Raw genomic sequence first — 15857 nt, 5'->3', positions numbered from 1 at the left:
CGCTCTCTGCTGCCACAATGGTCAGCAAGCGATCATATTCGGTATTTTCATGCAAGACTTTTTAACTTTTTCTCTGTCTTTGTTTTGCAAATAGAATACCAATAAATATAGAATGAGACAAACGGTCACATTTCAAAATCAAGTCGCCCTGAAAGAGAGATGTTGGGCCGCAATTTTATCCTCTTTGCCGTTTCAAAGTTCACAGACACGTAGACATTTGTTTACTGAGTTGGCCGGTTTACACAGCAAACTTTCTCTAATCCTATAGTTTAGCCGTCCCAATCTTCTTCATAACGCAGGCAGCCAACGCAAGCGTCGTGCCTTTTACCCTAGCGACTCCCGCGCTGCACGCCTTATGAAGAAGAATGGAGAAAAGTTAAATTATCTATAGTTAGTTGGCGATTGATATCAACTATGAGGTCAGTTCTGTCGGGGATGACACTTAATAAATTTTATGCCCACTTACCACGGGTGTGGGGGAGGGGGAGTCTTAAGGGGGTCCAAACTTTGATTAAAAAAGAAAAAAAAAATTATTACATTAGAGCGTAAATAAGCTAAGAAGTATTTGAAGATAGATATTTTTCAGATTTTCAAGCCGAATAATTCTATGCGATCCTTTCGTTGGAATAATTTTGGTCTCAGACTAGTAGTGGAAATACCCATAGGTCTTATGAAGTTGGGGGGGATGGGGGTCCGGACCCCTTAGGCCCTCCCCCTGTGTTTGCCACTGCTTTCTTATTATCAGAGTAAGAGAAACAAAGTTTCAAAAGTTGGCTTGTGACGTTGAAGTGCAGGCTCTAAGGGGTTGCATCGAATTTATTCCGAAAATATTTTGCATTTAATTAGATGAAGAGCATCAGAGAGCTTGCCTTTGATGCATTAAGGAAACCTTAAGTTCTACGTTCAGTACTTATAACTTTCTGAGATCAATTTTTAAATTTTTGTAGCAAAACTGGTAGTCGATAATAATTATTTAAGACCACATGTATTTATTTCCTGTGTGTAAACAAGAGAAAATAAGTTGTCATTATTTTCTATTGATGTTAACCATTACAATTTGATAAGTTGATAGTTTAGAAGGAGGCTACTGATATCAAGTGACACAGAACTTATGCAGAAGTGTTATCTTTGTTCGACGCTAATGGCTTATATGAAAATCTTGGTAATCAATTAGATATACTTGTTTGTTATAGTTGCTTCAGCACAAACTTGTGATCAAGCTCATCTGTACATAATAAGACTAGTATAATAGCTACATATGGTATCTTGTTCAATACTAAATTCACTGTACATGAAAGTAACCATAGATTGGTGTATTCAAGTGGATATTAGAACAATTTTCAATGCAGTGTAAAAAAAAAGACAAACAAACAAACAAACAAAAAAAAAAAACACGAGATTGTTTGGTTTTGCTTTACTTCGCACTTTGATTGGTCCAGGAAACTCGTGTCACTCAACCAATCAGTTGCTAAACTAAAACCAATCACGACTTGGTCGCCCGCGTTTAGCTGCGCCTCAGGCAGTTTGGTTGTTCTTAATTAAGTTCTGATTGGCTCTTAAAAGTATTTTACTTTCCTTTCTTCTGATTGGCTATTCTAATTTCTTTGGTTTTTGTTTCACAACACTCAATTGAAAAGTGCTCTATGCAACGATAGAGTAATTTATTACTCGAATTTTACATTACGTTCTAATTCGCTTCGCTCAAACGAACGTAAATTATTTTACCCTTAAATTCCCGTCATAAATAAATCAGACAAGCAGTATGGTAGGATGCGTAAGCGGATCCAAAACACAGTTTATTACATCTAGATTAAATCATAATACAAAAATTATTACTCTTTTTTTTTTTTTTTTTTCAATTCATTTGTAGAAGTCTTTATTGTTTACGCTAATATAAAGAATAAAGGAACGTGTGAAATATATAAATGCTCAATGATATTACATTAATTACATTAAGTACATTAAATCATAATACAAAAATTATTCTTTTTTTTTTTTTTTTTACAATTCATTAGTAGAACGCTTTATTGTTTACGCTAATATAAAGAATAAAGGAACGTGTGAAATATAAATGCTCAATGATATTACAAGCGTAAATACTTAGTTACTTGTAATTTATTCTCAAGGCTCTCTTCAATGTACATGTCCTTGGCAGAGTCAGACTTCCATCTACCATGTATTTTAAGTAGTCTTTCTGAAATCGAATGACCACTATTACGCACTACAGATGTAATGCTACCGGATCTTAAGCTATGAAGACCGAAATTATTAGGATTATAACCTAGCTTACTCAGGCAATCTCTAAGAATTTCCCTGCATCTAGTATAAGAAATCTTACCACTTCTCAGGGCATAGCTAGAATTACTAGGGTGAAAAGTTAGAGGTCTAAATAAAGGAAGATTACTATTGCTGTCAATCCCAGAAAGGTTCAAATACCTTCTTAAGACACCGACAGGACAGTACTTAGATGTGAAAGCGCTAATATAGACATAATTCCCTTCCCTATAAATATCGGTTTTGCTTCGAGTCAAGAAAATCCTTATATAATCATTATGAAACTCAATATGCTTCGGAACGATATTACATAAATCGTCATACCGAAGAAAACCTGCGAAAGCTAATGAGCATAATGCGGCAATACGAAGATCCTTCAGATTAGAATCTTCCTTGTTATGAACGTCTAATATGTTCCTAATGATTTCTGTGGTAATGGGTTTCTTTTTCACAATCGGTTGTGACCTCTGGCGTTTGGCAGATTCGATAATATTTCTGCAAAAATCGCTATCCAATGGGTTACAATCAAGACTAGGAACAAATGAATGTAGCCATTTAAGGGCGGCGTGGGTCAAAATTACAGAAGAACTGGAACTAAAAGACTGTTGGACTTCGAACCGACACCTGAAGGAAAAGGTAGCTCAAAGCTTATTTGCTTGCTTTTACACCAATCCAAAAACTTCTTAATAACTCGCATATAGGATTTTGCTGTAGCATCTGCTCTGGATTTCAACATCACGTCTAAAACCTGATTGGCATTCAATGACGAAAGAACTGGGGAACCTTTCCATGACTTGCTTGAAGAAATTATCTGAAAAAACAAGAACACAACATACAAACTAAAAGGAACAAAACGCACGCCCTTAGTGTAGTGACAATAAGATGGGAATCCCAAAGTGCCCAATGGATCATTGTTGGGCCGGAGTCTGGGCCAGTGCCCTTAAAACAAGACATCATTCAGGCCAGTGCCACAAGATGCAAATCATTGTTTCGGCCAGTGCCTCATGAAATAAAACCATTGCTTAGGCCAGTGCCAACACACTTGATGAACGAGTCCAAATTGTTACTCAGTAAATTCCATTCTTAAGGCGATAATATAGCCTGTGAATTGGTGAGACCCTAACAGCGAATAATGATTTCTTCCATGAATAAGAACCTCCCTCCCTGCACGAATAACGTGGGCCACAAGAGAATCACCATATCTGTGCATAATTAATGACCAGTAATGAGCTAAAGGCCAGAAGGGTACAACAAGTGTACCAACGGCATACTGACACTTCATATAATGCAAAACACGCGGAACAATACCCACGGGTGGAACCACTAGACAATTTTCCCCGCCAAGAGGCTGAAAGAAGAAATCGACACCTGCAGTATTGGGATTCCAGAATCTTGAAAAGAATTTGGGGAGTTTGTGATTGTAATAATTGGCGAAACAATCAACAGTATGGGGCCCCCAACGTTCATTAAGAAATAGAAAAAATTCGTCGGTAATTTGCCAATCATCGGTATCAATTAATCGACTTATATAGTCAGCTTGCTGATTCAAAGTACGTGGAATCCACTGGACCTCTAAATGAATCCCCGACTGGATACAAATACTGAAAATGCTCCGCGCGATCCTGTGTAGATCAAGTTTCATGCTGCCCACTTCAACAATCTTGGCAGCGGCTTGGCTGTCAGTATACCACTTAACGTGCGATCCTTTAAGTACAGGGGCAAATGATTTCAATGAAAATTCAATAACAGATAACTCTCTCCATGTTGAGCTTCGCAAACTTTCGTTCTCCGTCCACAATTTGTGACACACAAAGTCATTGTTAAAGTCAATGAATGCACCGCCTCCAGTGGCGCTAGCATCTGAGTAAACAAAATAACTAGGATCTTTACTTACAAAGCAATCTCTGCTGTTGAGGTTAATCAAATTATCTTTCCAAAAATATAATTCCTCTCTGCAATAATCATCAAGAAAAAATACTGAATCCCAATTATCTATACACAAGGTAGACATAACGCAATGTCTAGTCATTATCCTACCAATGTTTCCAACCACAGGCGCAGTAGAGATAATTTGACCCGTGAAAGAAGCCAGCTCTCTAGCAGAAAGTTTAAAATCGGCCTCAATAATACGATCTATTGTGTTGGTAATCTTAGTAATTCTTCCCTCTACAATTCTTAGAGTACCCAATAAAGAATTCCAGGTTATACCTAACCAGTCCAAAATTTGAGTAGGTTCCCATACCGATTTCTCTTCATTCACTACAAAACCCGCACCATACAAGTCCTGCCTTACGGTTTGGGCCTTAAGAAGACAACCTTCTTTGTCCTGAACTATCGCCCAACCATCATCTAAGAAAATATCTATGCAAGTACCTTGTATTCTCCAATGTTTCTCTAAAGGTTTAAGAAGCTTTGTGAAAATATAGGGAGCTGTAGACCAACCAAACGGAAGAACGGTGAAAACGTAAAATACTTCGTTATTGGAATCTGGAGCACGCCAACAAAACCCCAAAAACGTTTGGTGATCCTGCGAAATTTCAATATGGTGATAGCCACTTTTCAAGTCAAAAGAAAACATGTACGAATCCTTGGCAAAATAAGCCATAGCAATTTTCCAATCCTCGTATTTGATTCTTTGTTTAATTAGGGACCTGTTAACGTGACGTAAATCAAGAATTAATCTCTTTTTGCCACATGGCTGAATAGATACTGATAAGGGGTTGACAATAAAAGGTTGCTTATCAACCCTACAAACCCGACCTGAATTAACTAACTCTAGAACAGCTTGGTCAACGAAATTAGCATGAAGTCGAGCAGACTTATTATTCTTTAGCCTTAGAGCTAATGGAAAGCTAGCAAATGGTAATTTGTAGCCCTTTTCAATAATAGTCAGAATGAAATTTGGAGCACCAATAGATCTCCAAAACCCTAGATTTTTCTTCAAATTACACTTAACGGTTAAAGACTGTCCGCCTTCAAGTTCGTATTTCTGTACGATTTCTTCTACCTGTGCCAAGTCCTCTTCACTGCTTTGATTGGTATTGAGATGAATGGCTTCCGGCTGGCTTGTTGTAGGAGAGTCCAGGGTAAGTAATGTAGTTGGGAAACTGGTAACTTCCTGGCCAGAACATGGATCTGCAGTCTTTAGCCCAGTGCCCAAGTTTTCCACACTTGTAGCAACGTGAGTAGTCGCAAGAAGCGCCTCTACGGCCTGAATAAAAGTAGTAAAAGAAAACGTAGCAAGCAGAGGGGAGGGGGGGGGGGGGAAACACTCGCGAAAAGATGTAAAACTGTGAAGTAGGAAACCGCAAACGTGAATGGTGTACAGTGAACAGTAGAGAGTATAAGTACTAGAAGCCGACCAATAACAGCGTAGAAGGCACAATAAAGGGAGTGGCAGGTGTCAAAGCGAAACAAGTACGCCTAATTACTTCGAATACCAGCGGAAAATACATTTTTCCTTCGCTTTAGAATAACGCTGAAAGTGACGTCATACTTTCTAAGTATTGATACTCTTATACTGTACTTTGAAACTATTAATTTTGAGGACCATACCACTGGGGCTGTTCTGAGGTTATTGTAACTTTTTTGAATTAAGTCTGTGACAATTGTTCCATTATCAGTGAGTACCCGCCCCACCCCACTCTCACTACACAACGAGGTCATTAAGCGCAGAGCAACCTTAATTCACAATACGCAGCTGAACTAAAGATATTTCAGTGAGGTATTGCTCTAGCTGGAAAAAAAGGGAGAAATCGATTACTTTAGGAGGCGAGCGTGGCCTAGTGGTTAGGGCGCTGCACTTGTAAGCCGGAGGTCCCGGGTTCAAGTCCTCCTCCCTGCCACTGGATGGATTTGTCTTCGGTGGCCCCGAATTCAACTCCTGCACGCTTTGTAAATAGCCAACTGGTCTGCCTCCTACCAGTTGGGGTTTTTAACGAGTTTCTGTTCATTTACGACATTTGTTTCCTTATTTACAGTGTCCCCAATTAGCACAGCAGTGCTAAAATACACTGACACTCAAATAAAGTTATTATTATTATTATTTATTACTTTACATTTAAGAATCAATTGGTCATATTAAAAGAGGAAAGACCTGTGGAACATATTACGGTTGCAATGCAACAGCAATGGTAATGAGGGCAGCTTTTTACTGCTTACCAGTTTCGATCATTGCCTGCATGACTTTCCTGTGGAAGGTGTCAAGTGAGTGTACAGGTAAACGGGGAACATAATCACCAGAGTCCTTTTCTCGTATTTGTAAAACCATTTCAATTCAAACCTGTTTTACATTTCGGTGAGGAAGGTTCGTCTTTAGATATGCTTAACAATCCTTTTGGGCTGGCTGTAAATGCCAGGGATGAGATAGCTGTTTCTGATAATTTCAATCACACAATTAAAATCTTTAACAATAATGGAAATTATTTAGGATCCTTTGGTCGTTGGGGTAGCGAAGCAGGAGAACTTGAATATCCTAGAGGAATAGTTTTTCATAATAATGGGAATATTTTTGTCGCGGAAAATTCGAGTCGAATTCAGATTTTCAATGGGAGGGGTGAGTTCGTAAGAAGCTTTGGTGGCCGTGGACATCTTGATAACCAACTCAATGATCCTTTGGGTTTATCTGTAGACAGTGACGGTAATGTGATCGTTGCTGATAGAGGAAACAGCTTAATCAAAATCTTTTCTCCCGATGGAAAGTTCCTTATGAAAATAGGTGGGCAGGGCTTTTTTAAATCGCCTTTCCATTGTATTCAGTATGATAGATATTTCATAGTGTCAGACAACGATGAAGATTGTATCAACGTTTTTGACAGGAGTGGAAACTTTCAATACGCGTTTGGAAAGGAAGGTAGAGGGGACGGGGAATTTCGTGGTCCTTGCTTTATAGCAGTGAACAAATCAGGAAACCTGATGATCTGTGATGGAAGTAACGACAGAGTACAAGTGTTTGAGCCCAATGGTAAGTTTACTGGCAAGTTTGGAACAGAGGGTAGCAGTTTAGGAGAGTTTAAATTTCCTACGTCCCTGGCAATTTTAAGTAACGACCGAATTGCTGTATGTGATCACGATAACCATCGTATTCAGATCTTTGAATGAAATAAACATCAACATTAGGTCAGGAGTTATAAGCATATAGTGAAAGAAAAATGTTTTCATGCCGGTTTAGCTCAACGGTCTTCAGTCGGATACGCGGATCAATTTTTACCAGCTGCGCGCTAATTCTCCCTTAAAGGTAATCATGAAAAATAATCGGTGTCATGTAAAATGCACGAAAAAATTTGACACGTTCATAAAAATCTTTAAATAGAAACATAATTAGGGAAAAGGAGAACTAGAAGGAAAACTTGGGGCTTTTTTGACTCAAAGCTTATTCAGTCAGGGGTATTTTTGCTGAATTCCCAAAAACATTATTACTCTTTTAAGCTTTTCTTGCTGGAACACAAGGACCGGAGGAATCTCTCTTGGCTGTATCCCTAACTTAACTCACACTACAATTGCAACTCGTCTCGATCTTGTTGACTGACCGTTGATACACTTTAAGCGAACCATTCCAGGCGAACCTTACACGGCCTTCGTTTAGCAGATAGGTCTTTAACAGATGCAGAGTGAGACAAACGGTCAATCCGCAAGACTAAGTCAAGTGGCAGTTATAAGGTAGCTGTAACTGAAAATACTGTTAAATACAACCACTCTTCTCCCTTTCGCTTGAGAGGCTGTTTTAATCAACTTTGTGTGTACTAACATATACACGATCTCAACTTTGCCATAAAAAACCCTGCAATTGAGATGTAGGGCCATTTTCGCCGCTTCCAGCATTGCCCTCTCAACGTACACGCTTACGCAGATGTTGACCGCCGAGTTTTTTCACTCTACATAGGAGACTTCCTTCATTTCTGTAGGTTACTCTTCCCAGTCCTCTTCCTAATATTGAAAACTCACACAGCGTGCGTTATGAAGAAGACTGGGAACAAATTAATTCCTTTGCAAGACATTTGTGGGGTAGCTTTGTTATATTATGTTGGCTGTCTTATGATCAGCGTAGGAGAGAACAAAGTTTATAAGTTGGCTTGTGACGTTGATCAATAGTCCTTAAAGAGTTGCGTCAAACTTATTCCAAAAATGTTTTACATCTAATGAGATGAAGAGCATCAGCGGTCGAGCCTTTGATGCAGATAAGGAAACATTAGATTCTACGTTCGGTACATGTAAATTTCTGTTTTCAATTATGATTTGATTATGATTATGAACTGGTAGTCAAGGATTACTGTTTAAGGATTTTTATATGATCTATGAAGGCTATTGAAATCTGATAAGTGAGGCTTCTGATAGCACATTACACAGAACTTCTGCATAATCTTTGTCTAACTTCCACGCCACTTAATTGTATTTAATTTGATGTATTTGTTGTTTCATATTGTTGCTTCTTGAGCAAAAAACGTTTAATCAAGCTCATTTGTACATATTGAGATTAAAAATTATAATTAGGGATGGTATCTAATTCAGTCAGTACTTAAGCCTTTAATTCCTCAAAGTAACTAGGATCTTATTTTTCCTTACAATGTCACCCCTGAAACAAGCCATAGGGTCAGGAGAATAAAGCAATTGATCACCAACCAAAGATACTCATGACAGCTAAACAAATTCTCCTTATCAGCACCTTAGGGAATGTATAGAGAACAGTAGGGAGAATATACATACTGATGTTAGGGTGTAAAGGATTAATACACTTTACTTTAGGAAATTAACCCTGTAACTCCCAGATGTCCAGCAAAAAGGTAATTAGAATACTCAAACTTATCATGAAGAAGTTTTTATTCTGATCTAACACCAAATTCTTGTAACTAATTTGCAATGAAGTGTGTAGCAGCTAGAGAGGAGAGTTAACAATCAGATCTTGGGAGTTAAAGGGTTAACTTTAGATTGGTGTATTCTCTAGGATATCATGCAACAATGATGTAATTTATGGCTTAAAAGTTAATTTTAACCTTGCTTTTAGAGCAGCACTTTTTATGTTTGGTTATTCAAGGTAGCAAATCGTAGTTTTTTCAAAATGGATGGGCAAGCAGCTGAGTCAGGAGGACTCACTCCTGATAGTGACAGTGCTCTTTCAAAGGATGAGAATTATTGATTTGATGAAAACATGCAGGTTTTCAAATCTTAAATGATCACCGTTGAGACTTTCCTCAGGCTATTGAAGCTTTCTTAGAATCAAGTCTCCCCACCCCACCCTCACTGCACAATGAGGTCAATGAGTGAAATAAATTATTTTACATAAAAGAATTGATTGTTCTTAAATAAAAAGGAAAAGACTCGTGCAAAAGATTATGGTTGCAATGGATAACAGCAATGGTGAAGAGGGCAGCTTTTTACTCCTTACTAGTTTCGGTCATGGCCTGCATGACCTTCTTGTGAAGAGGGGGGAGGGGTGAGGACCAGTTTTTAGGTTTGTAGACCAACCGTGCTCTTGGAAGGATCTCTTATTGCCTAAATGGTTTGATCTCAAAAATTGGTGGTAGCCTGCCCCATGAAAAGTTGGTGGCCTGTGGCACTTAGACTCTTCCGGAGCACTGCCTTGATTGTACAGCCCTATAATGAAGTGTCTTTCCATAATTCCTGTTTAATCTAAGTATCTTTCAGCTTTTGAATAAAGTAGTTAAAATGATCAAATGTGGTTCATTCAGTGTCTAACAGTATTGCTTGATGATTAGCTTTGATTTATCAATGCAAAAGTCTTATCATTTCTTTCTCTCCCAATTTTAATTTTTTGTCTTCTCATTGTAACCTAAATAGAGTGCAGATTTTGCTTAAAGGATATGTGTGAGGAATGGGGAGGACTTGCCTTTGAAAGTGACAGCCGTTGTATTGAAATTTATCCAATCCCCCACTCCTCCCCCCTGCTCACACCCTAACATCACTATGGAAGTTCTCCGTACCCTTTTTAACACATTTCCTATGGTAGAGACAAGAAGAATTCTTTTAACAATCAAAGTGTTATAGGTTGAATATCATTTCCTTTCTTCTCATAATCTCAATAAATGATTCAACAGTATCATCGTAAGGAGAAATTAGATGCTGGTCACTCTTTAGAATTACTCTGGGTACAATGGAAAGTTAGAAGTGGGTTTTACGTGTAACTAAACAAACATTTTCAAATGTCAATCTATCATCTTGACAGTTTGTACTGTTGTATAATAACAATCAAAGGCAGAGAATTCTTTCCTTTACTTTCGAAGAGAGTCTTGTTTCCTGTTTGAGACTATCAAAACCCTAACGTGACAAATCAGGATGTTGGAAAAACACACATTGACTGCAAAATGATGATTGAAATGCTGCGATAGGGGTGGCAAATATTTTCTTGAATGAACAGTTTACAAGCAAGTTGCATTAGTGCGATGACCATGGTGTGTTGAGAATCCGTCACTTAGCAAACTCTTTGATAAACATCGTGAGCTTAGGTTTAGCCTGTGGCAATAATCTTATCACCTGGAAGTTCATCCCACTGATCTAGAGTGGTTGTCCTATGCCACTTTGCCTGATTAAGGGTGTATCTTTTGTTGTAATTCACCACAGTGTCACCAGGGTCATCTTAAGTCTGGTATCTGATGATGAAAAAAACAAATGATGCACACATTAAGTAAGTTTACTCACAAAACTAATAAAAGGCTACACAAATAAAACTAGTGATTTAAACAATATCTGACTTGAAGGTTTGAAACATTGGACGAGTCTTGAGGTTTCTTCATGCAAGGGTTGTATGAAAAAAGTAATCTTTTTCATAGTGTTAGCTTAGCCATCTATAAAGCAGAGATGTTTTCTGTCGCTTCACAAGCATGGAACATAGAATAACGTCTCATTTCCCATAAGAATCAAACCTCTGACCTTCAAATTTTTTAACAGTGACTTGACTTTTTAGAGTGCTTTTCAACTGAATGCTGAAAAACCAAGACCAAAGTATTCACAGCAACCAATCAGAAGAAAGAAAAATACCCTGAACAGCCAATGAGAAATCAAAGTGAAAAGAAGCAAACTAAGGTGCAGGAAAAGGTGCAGAAAAACACAGGCGATCAAGTCATGATTGGTATGAGTTTTGCATCATCTTGCTTGAGAGGATGGCGTGAGTTTTCTGGACCAATCACAGAGCAAAGTTAAATCAAAGAAATCCTGGATTTTTTGCTATTGATGGATATGCTTTAAAACTGGTCAAACCTGTTCAAGCAGGATTTCTGCTGCGCTTACAATGAATTCGTCAGTGCCCATTAACTGACTGGTTGCTCCACTCTTCAGTAATGCCTAATAAAATGTAAAAAGTGATACTGGTCAAACACTGGCTTTAACTCCCAAGATCTGATTGTTAATTCTCCCCTGTAGCTGCTACACATTTCCATATAAATTAGTTAAGAACTTGATGCTAGATCAAGATAGCAGCCCCTACCTGATAAGTTTAAATTAATATTCTCATTACCTGTTTGCTGAATAATGTAGGGATATTATAGGGAGAAGTTTGATGTTATTCACTTCTGGAAGTTAAAGGATTAAGAATTTTCAAGTGTCCATTTTCATCTCAAACAAAAAAAAACCATCTCTTTTTTTTAAAAATTAGTGTTATGTGATTATTCATTATGCTCAAACAAAACTAACCAAAATGGCCAAATTAAAAAAAAAAAAAGAAGTTGAATGACAGCATTATAAACTAATGGGAGTTCAAAAGAAAAATAACCAAACTGCTCAAACGCAGGAAAAGCAATTGACTAAGTTTGGTTTTACTTTTGCATCTGATTGGCTGAAAGGATGGAACAAATTTTCTAGACCAATCACAGGGCAAAATGCAACTTGGATTACTTTAACAATACTCAAATGAAAATTTGCCAACTAACCTCAGCCATTACTTTATTGAGTCGTTGAGAACTCAACATGGAGCCAGTGTGAATGATACTGCAAGTTAAGATGAACTCATTAACATGTATCAAGCTTGATATATGAAAGAAGAACCCTCTTGATAAAAAAAAAAAATGATACATGAAAGGGTACAGCTTGTAGCATCCATGCACACATCTTTATGATAACACATTCCACCTCCCACTTCCCCCACCCTCTGGTGGGTGGGTGGGGAATTGTTTAACCACAAAGTGGTCACACAGGGTAAGGGTGGTGCATGCATAGTCTAGGGTTTGATATGAAAATACATCAGAGCTGATCACAGTGTTCTAGAATGCTCCAAATCTAGAATGAGCAGCACCCGGGCTACCCTCCTGTCACACTCTTTCAATCAAAGAAGACTAATATTGGAAATTTTTCATAATCATCCATGCTGCTTTTATGTAGAAGTGTATTGGTGTCCACCATAGAGCATTTTAGATGTAAAAAAAGTTTTTGTTTTACTGACCTGATGGGATCAGCTGTTGTCTTGACAACTGCCTGTCGTAGTTCATTTAAAATCGCTTCACAGAGATTTTTATCAGCTTTGCCTACAAAACAATTATGAAAATTTTCAGCTCTACAGTTCACCTGCCTGTGTGACAAGGTTCTGATGATGGTTCTGATGATGTAAAAAGAAATTTGTTAGTCACTCTTGACCCTTTAACACCTATGATTTGATTGTCAATTCTCCCCTCCAGCTGCTACATATTTCCCTTTAAATCATTTACAACAATTTGGCGTTAGATCAAGATGACAACTTCTATTGGATAAGTTTGGGTATTCTCATTATCTTTTTGCTGGATAATGATGGATATTATAGGGAGAGGTTAGTTGTTAATTATTTCTGGGAGGTAAAGGGTTAAGAGAAAAAAGTAACCAGAAGTGAATCATGTGCACCTCTTCCTGTTAAGTCCAACTCACTGTACAGTGATTCCGCTTGTTTCAAAAAGTCTACAGAGAAATCAATTGTGAGCAAAACATTATTAGAACTGGACATCTACTCAGAACAAAAGACGAACAGTATGGAAGTAGCATTCAGTCAATTTGAGAAGAAAGAAATCCTAGAGACATGATTAACTTGCACAGAAACTAGTTCAGATCTAGGAACTGTAGCACAAAGCTTTCAAGATAAAAGTACCCAAAACGAAAGACACCTTTCATTACAGTTTGTCATTGATAGTAATCAAACATCCACAGGTGAATTACTGCTCTTACCTTGATATATAAATGTGGATAAAACTCCAAGTTTAAAAACTGGAAAGCGAATCACCTCATGGCTAAAGCACATAATTCGCTTTTGGAGAGGTTCAGATTCTGCTCCGGTCAAGTCTCTGGAAGAGAGCACTGACTCAGTATAAAGTAATTTCCAAGTTACTCCTAAAATATTTTCTGCCAGTCAAGTTAGTTGATATAATTTTGTTTGCTGTTTAAGAGTAAAAGGATGCTGTAGGAATTCTGTCATCCTCTGGCCATCAGCGTGTTTTCTTTCGAGATTTAGTGTTCTCTTCTCACAATACTCTAAGATTATTTTTAAAATTTTCTTATTTTCCCTGAGACTAATATCATAGGTTGACAAGCCTGAGCCTGCATGAAATGAAAGTTTTCACTAAAGCAGATGTGAAACTGAGTATACTCTTTTTGAATGTGGTGTTCTTTTTACAAACAATAGAAAACTTGAGCAGAGACATTTTTTTAGATGTGGACAGCAACTGAAAGAAGAATAAAACTCCTGGAGCCCTTAGACACCAATGTATCGGCTGCAAGGTTGTTGTTGAGACATTTTAAACCAAACTGTGCTGCCCAAAAAGGTGTAACGAGCAGCAAGAATTAGAACTTTTAACTTCTGGCTGCCATCTCAAAAACCTTTGTACTTAAGCTCCCTTTAGCTAATTAAAGAGCCTATGAGACCCCTATGTAATGGCTGAAACTTACCAGTTCCACAAAAATAAGAAATTTTAAATATCAATGATAGTGAATTAATAGTTAGGATGATGGACAAATGGCATTCTGATAAATATTTAAAACCAGTTAACACTGATTTAAGTAATAACTTGATCTCCTTACTTGCATAACAGAGTCAATAAATCATTGTATGTTTTTCCAGTAAGTCCTCGTAGACCATTACTATCTAACAGAAACAAGAAACGATTTTTTAATTAGTCTATTTTAACTTAAAATCTGACTAAGTCTGTCCCATGATGCACAGGTTAACACTTTACACCCTGACATCAGTATCTAGATTCTCCAAACTCTTCTCTATACATTTCCCATGGTACTTGGAGGGAGAATTTGTTTAACAATTGAAATTTATTAGGCAATTTATTTGGCAATCATTCCCTATATTCCCATGATCTTGACCCTCTAAGACCCACTAGTGACCAAGACAGAATTTCTCCTTACACTACATGTACAATATCAAGCAGACAAGTAATGAGAAATGAGAAAAATATTCAATTCACATTTAATTCCAAATTCTCCAAACTAAGTAAGAAGAATTACTAATGAGATCTTGGGAGTTAAAGGGTTAATGAATGATTCAGCAGTATTATTGTAAGGTGAAATTAGATGTTTGTCAGTCTCTCAAGGTTTAACCCTTCAACCTCTTCCTGATTAGTTTGAGTATTCTCATAACCTGTTTGTTGGATAGTGTATGGATATTGTAGGGAGAAGTTACATGTAAATCACTTCTGGGGGTTTAAGGGTTTAGAGCTTTTACAACTGTTCAAGTCATATACTTGTAAAATATATAAATAAAGGGGGTAAGTTTCTAAAGAAATTGTGGTGCTACGTTGGGAGTATAACAGGGTAATTAAGTATTATCAACTGTGTTGATAATACTTAAATTGGCCACTGTAAAGAGTTTAAAAGCTGACGTTTTGAGGATTAGTCCTTCATCAGAGCGATTGGAGGAACTATGGGTTTTGTTTGTGTTTATATGCAGAAAATGGAGCTACACTGTTGGTGAGAATATGGCGATGACCAATAGTGTAGCTTCATTTTCTGCATATCAACACACACACACAACCCAACGTCTGCTTTTAAACTCTTTACGGTGGCCAATTTACGTTATCAACTCACTCTTCTGTTGTTTCAAGATGTTATAGGCTGCTGCCAGGTTGATTTGGAAAGATGGTCTTGAATGATGTGCCAGCAGCAGTTTTTGATGGGCCTTCACAAGCGCCGTGGTTGTGATCGCGCGGCTGTCAAAACTTAAGTCAACCATTCAAAAAAATGTTGTTAATGGACACATAAAATTTTCAATTTTTGTAGACTCGTAAATCACTGCTGGCGGATCGAGATACTCACAACTCAGCCATAAAAGCGATTGGATCCTCAGGCCTGTTTTCAATGATAAGAGTTATTACATCTTTGATGTCACTTGTAATACCAGTGCGCGCTGCAAAATAATTTGTTGATAAATGTTGATTAAAATCATTGTTTCTAAGGTTAGCTTAAAATTCTTTTAATCTTGCTTCAGCTTCGAAAAAAAAATGACCCTACTTTCATCACTTGAAATTACTTACAGAGAAAGTCAAGAGGACTCTCCGTTTTCTCTGGTTTAGAATCTCGATCATCAAACAAATTTGTTTTGGAAGGCTTTTTATCCGCCATTTTAGTTTTTCTGTAAAGTCGAGAAAGACTGGAATTGAAGTTACGCATCA

General features: G+C 37.5%; 2 protein-coding genes and 1 pseudogene across 3 annotated transcripts; all 3 read right to left on the bottom strand.

The window, feature by feature from the left end:
• Positions 1-1994: 1994 nt before the first annotated feature.
• Positions 1995-4731, bottom strand: LOC149034072 (uncharacterized; annotated as a pseudogene). Its single transcript, XR_016182820.1, has 2 exons — positions 4648-4731; positions 1995-3085 (listed from the first exon to the last, which is right to left on the bottom strand). The product of XR_016182820.1 is annotated as an uncharacterized LOC149034072 (transcript).
• On the bottom strand, positions 3245-5399 carry LOC113666745 (uncharacterized). Its single transcript, XM_089193406.1, has 2 exons — positions 5282-5399; positions 3245-4925 (listed from the first exon to the last, which is right to left on the bottom strand). The coding sequence occupies exon 2, from the start codon at positions 4877-4879 to the stop codon at positions 3338-3340; it is 1542 nt and encodes a 513-aa protein (XP_089049532.1). The 5' UTR covers positions 4880-4925; positions 5282-5399; the 3' UTR covers positions 3245-3337.
• A 4455-nt stretch (positions 5400-9854) lies between these two features.
• LOC113683444 (tubulin polyglutamylase complex subunit 1) lies at positions 9855-15847 on the bottom strand. The gene is made up of 10 exons (XM_027200685.2): positions 15720-15847; positions 15502-15592; positions 15274-15404; positions 14260-14323; positions 13411-13526; positions 13093-13146; positions 12662-12743; positions 12153-12210; positions 11485-11568; positions 9855-10877 (listed from the first exon to the last, which is right to left on the bottom strand). The coding sequence occupies exons 1-10, from the start codon at positions 15805-15807 to the stop codon at positions 10860-10862; spliced, it is 786 nt and encodes a 261-aa protein (XP_027056486.2). The 5' UTR covers positions 15808-15847; the 3' UTR covers positions 9855-10859.
• Positions 15848-15857: the final 10 nt, after the last annotated feature.

The sequence above is a fragment of the Pocillopora damicornis genome, chromosome 14, assembly GCF_964200805.1.
Source record: "Pocillopora damicornis chromosome 14, jaPocDami1.2, whole genome shotgun sequence".
NCBI classification, from domain to species: Eukaryota; Metazoa; Cnidaria; class Anthozoa; order Scleractinia; family Pocilloporidae; genus Pocillopora; species Pocillopora damicornis.
The sequence above is the reverse complement of the archived record's forward strand: the minus strand, read 5'-3'. Positions and strand labels throughout refer to the sequence as shown.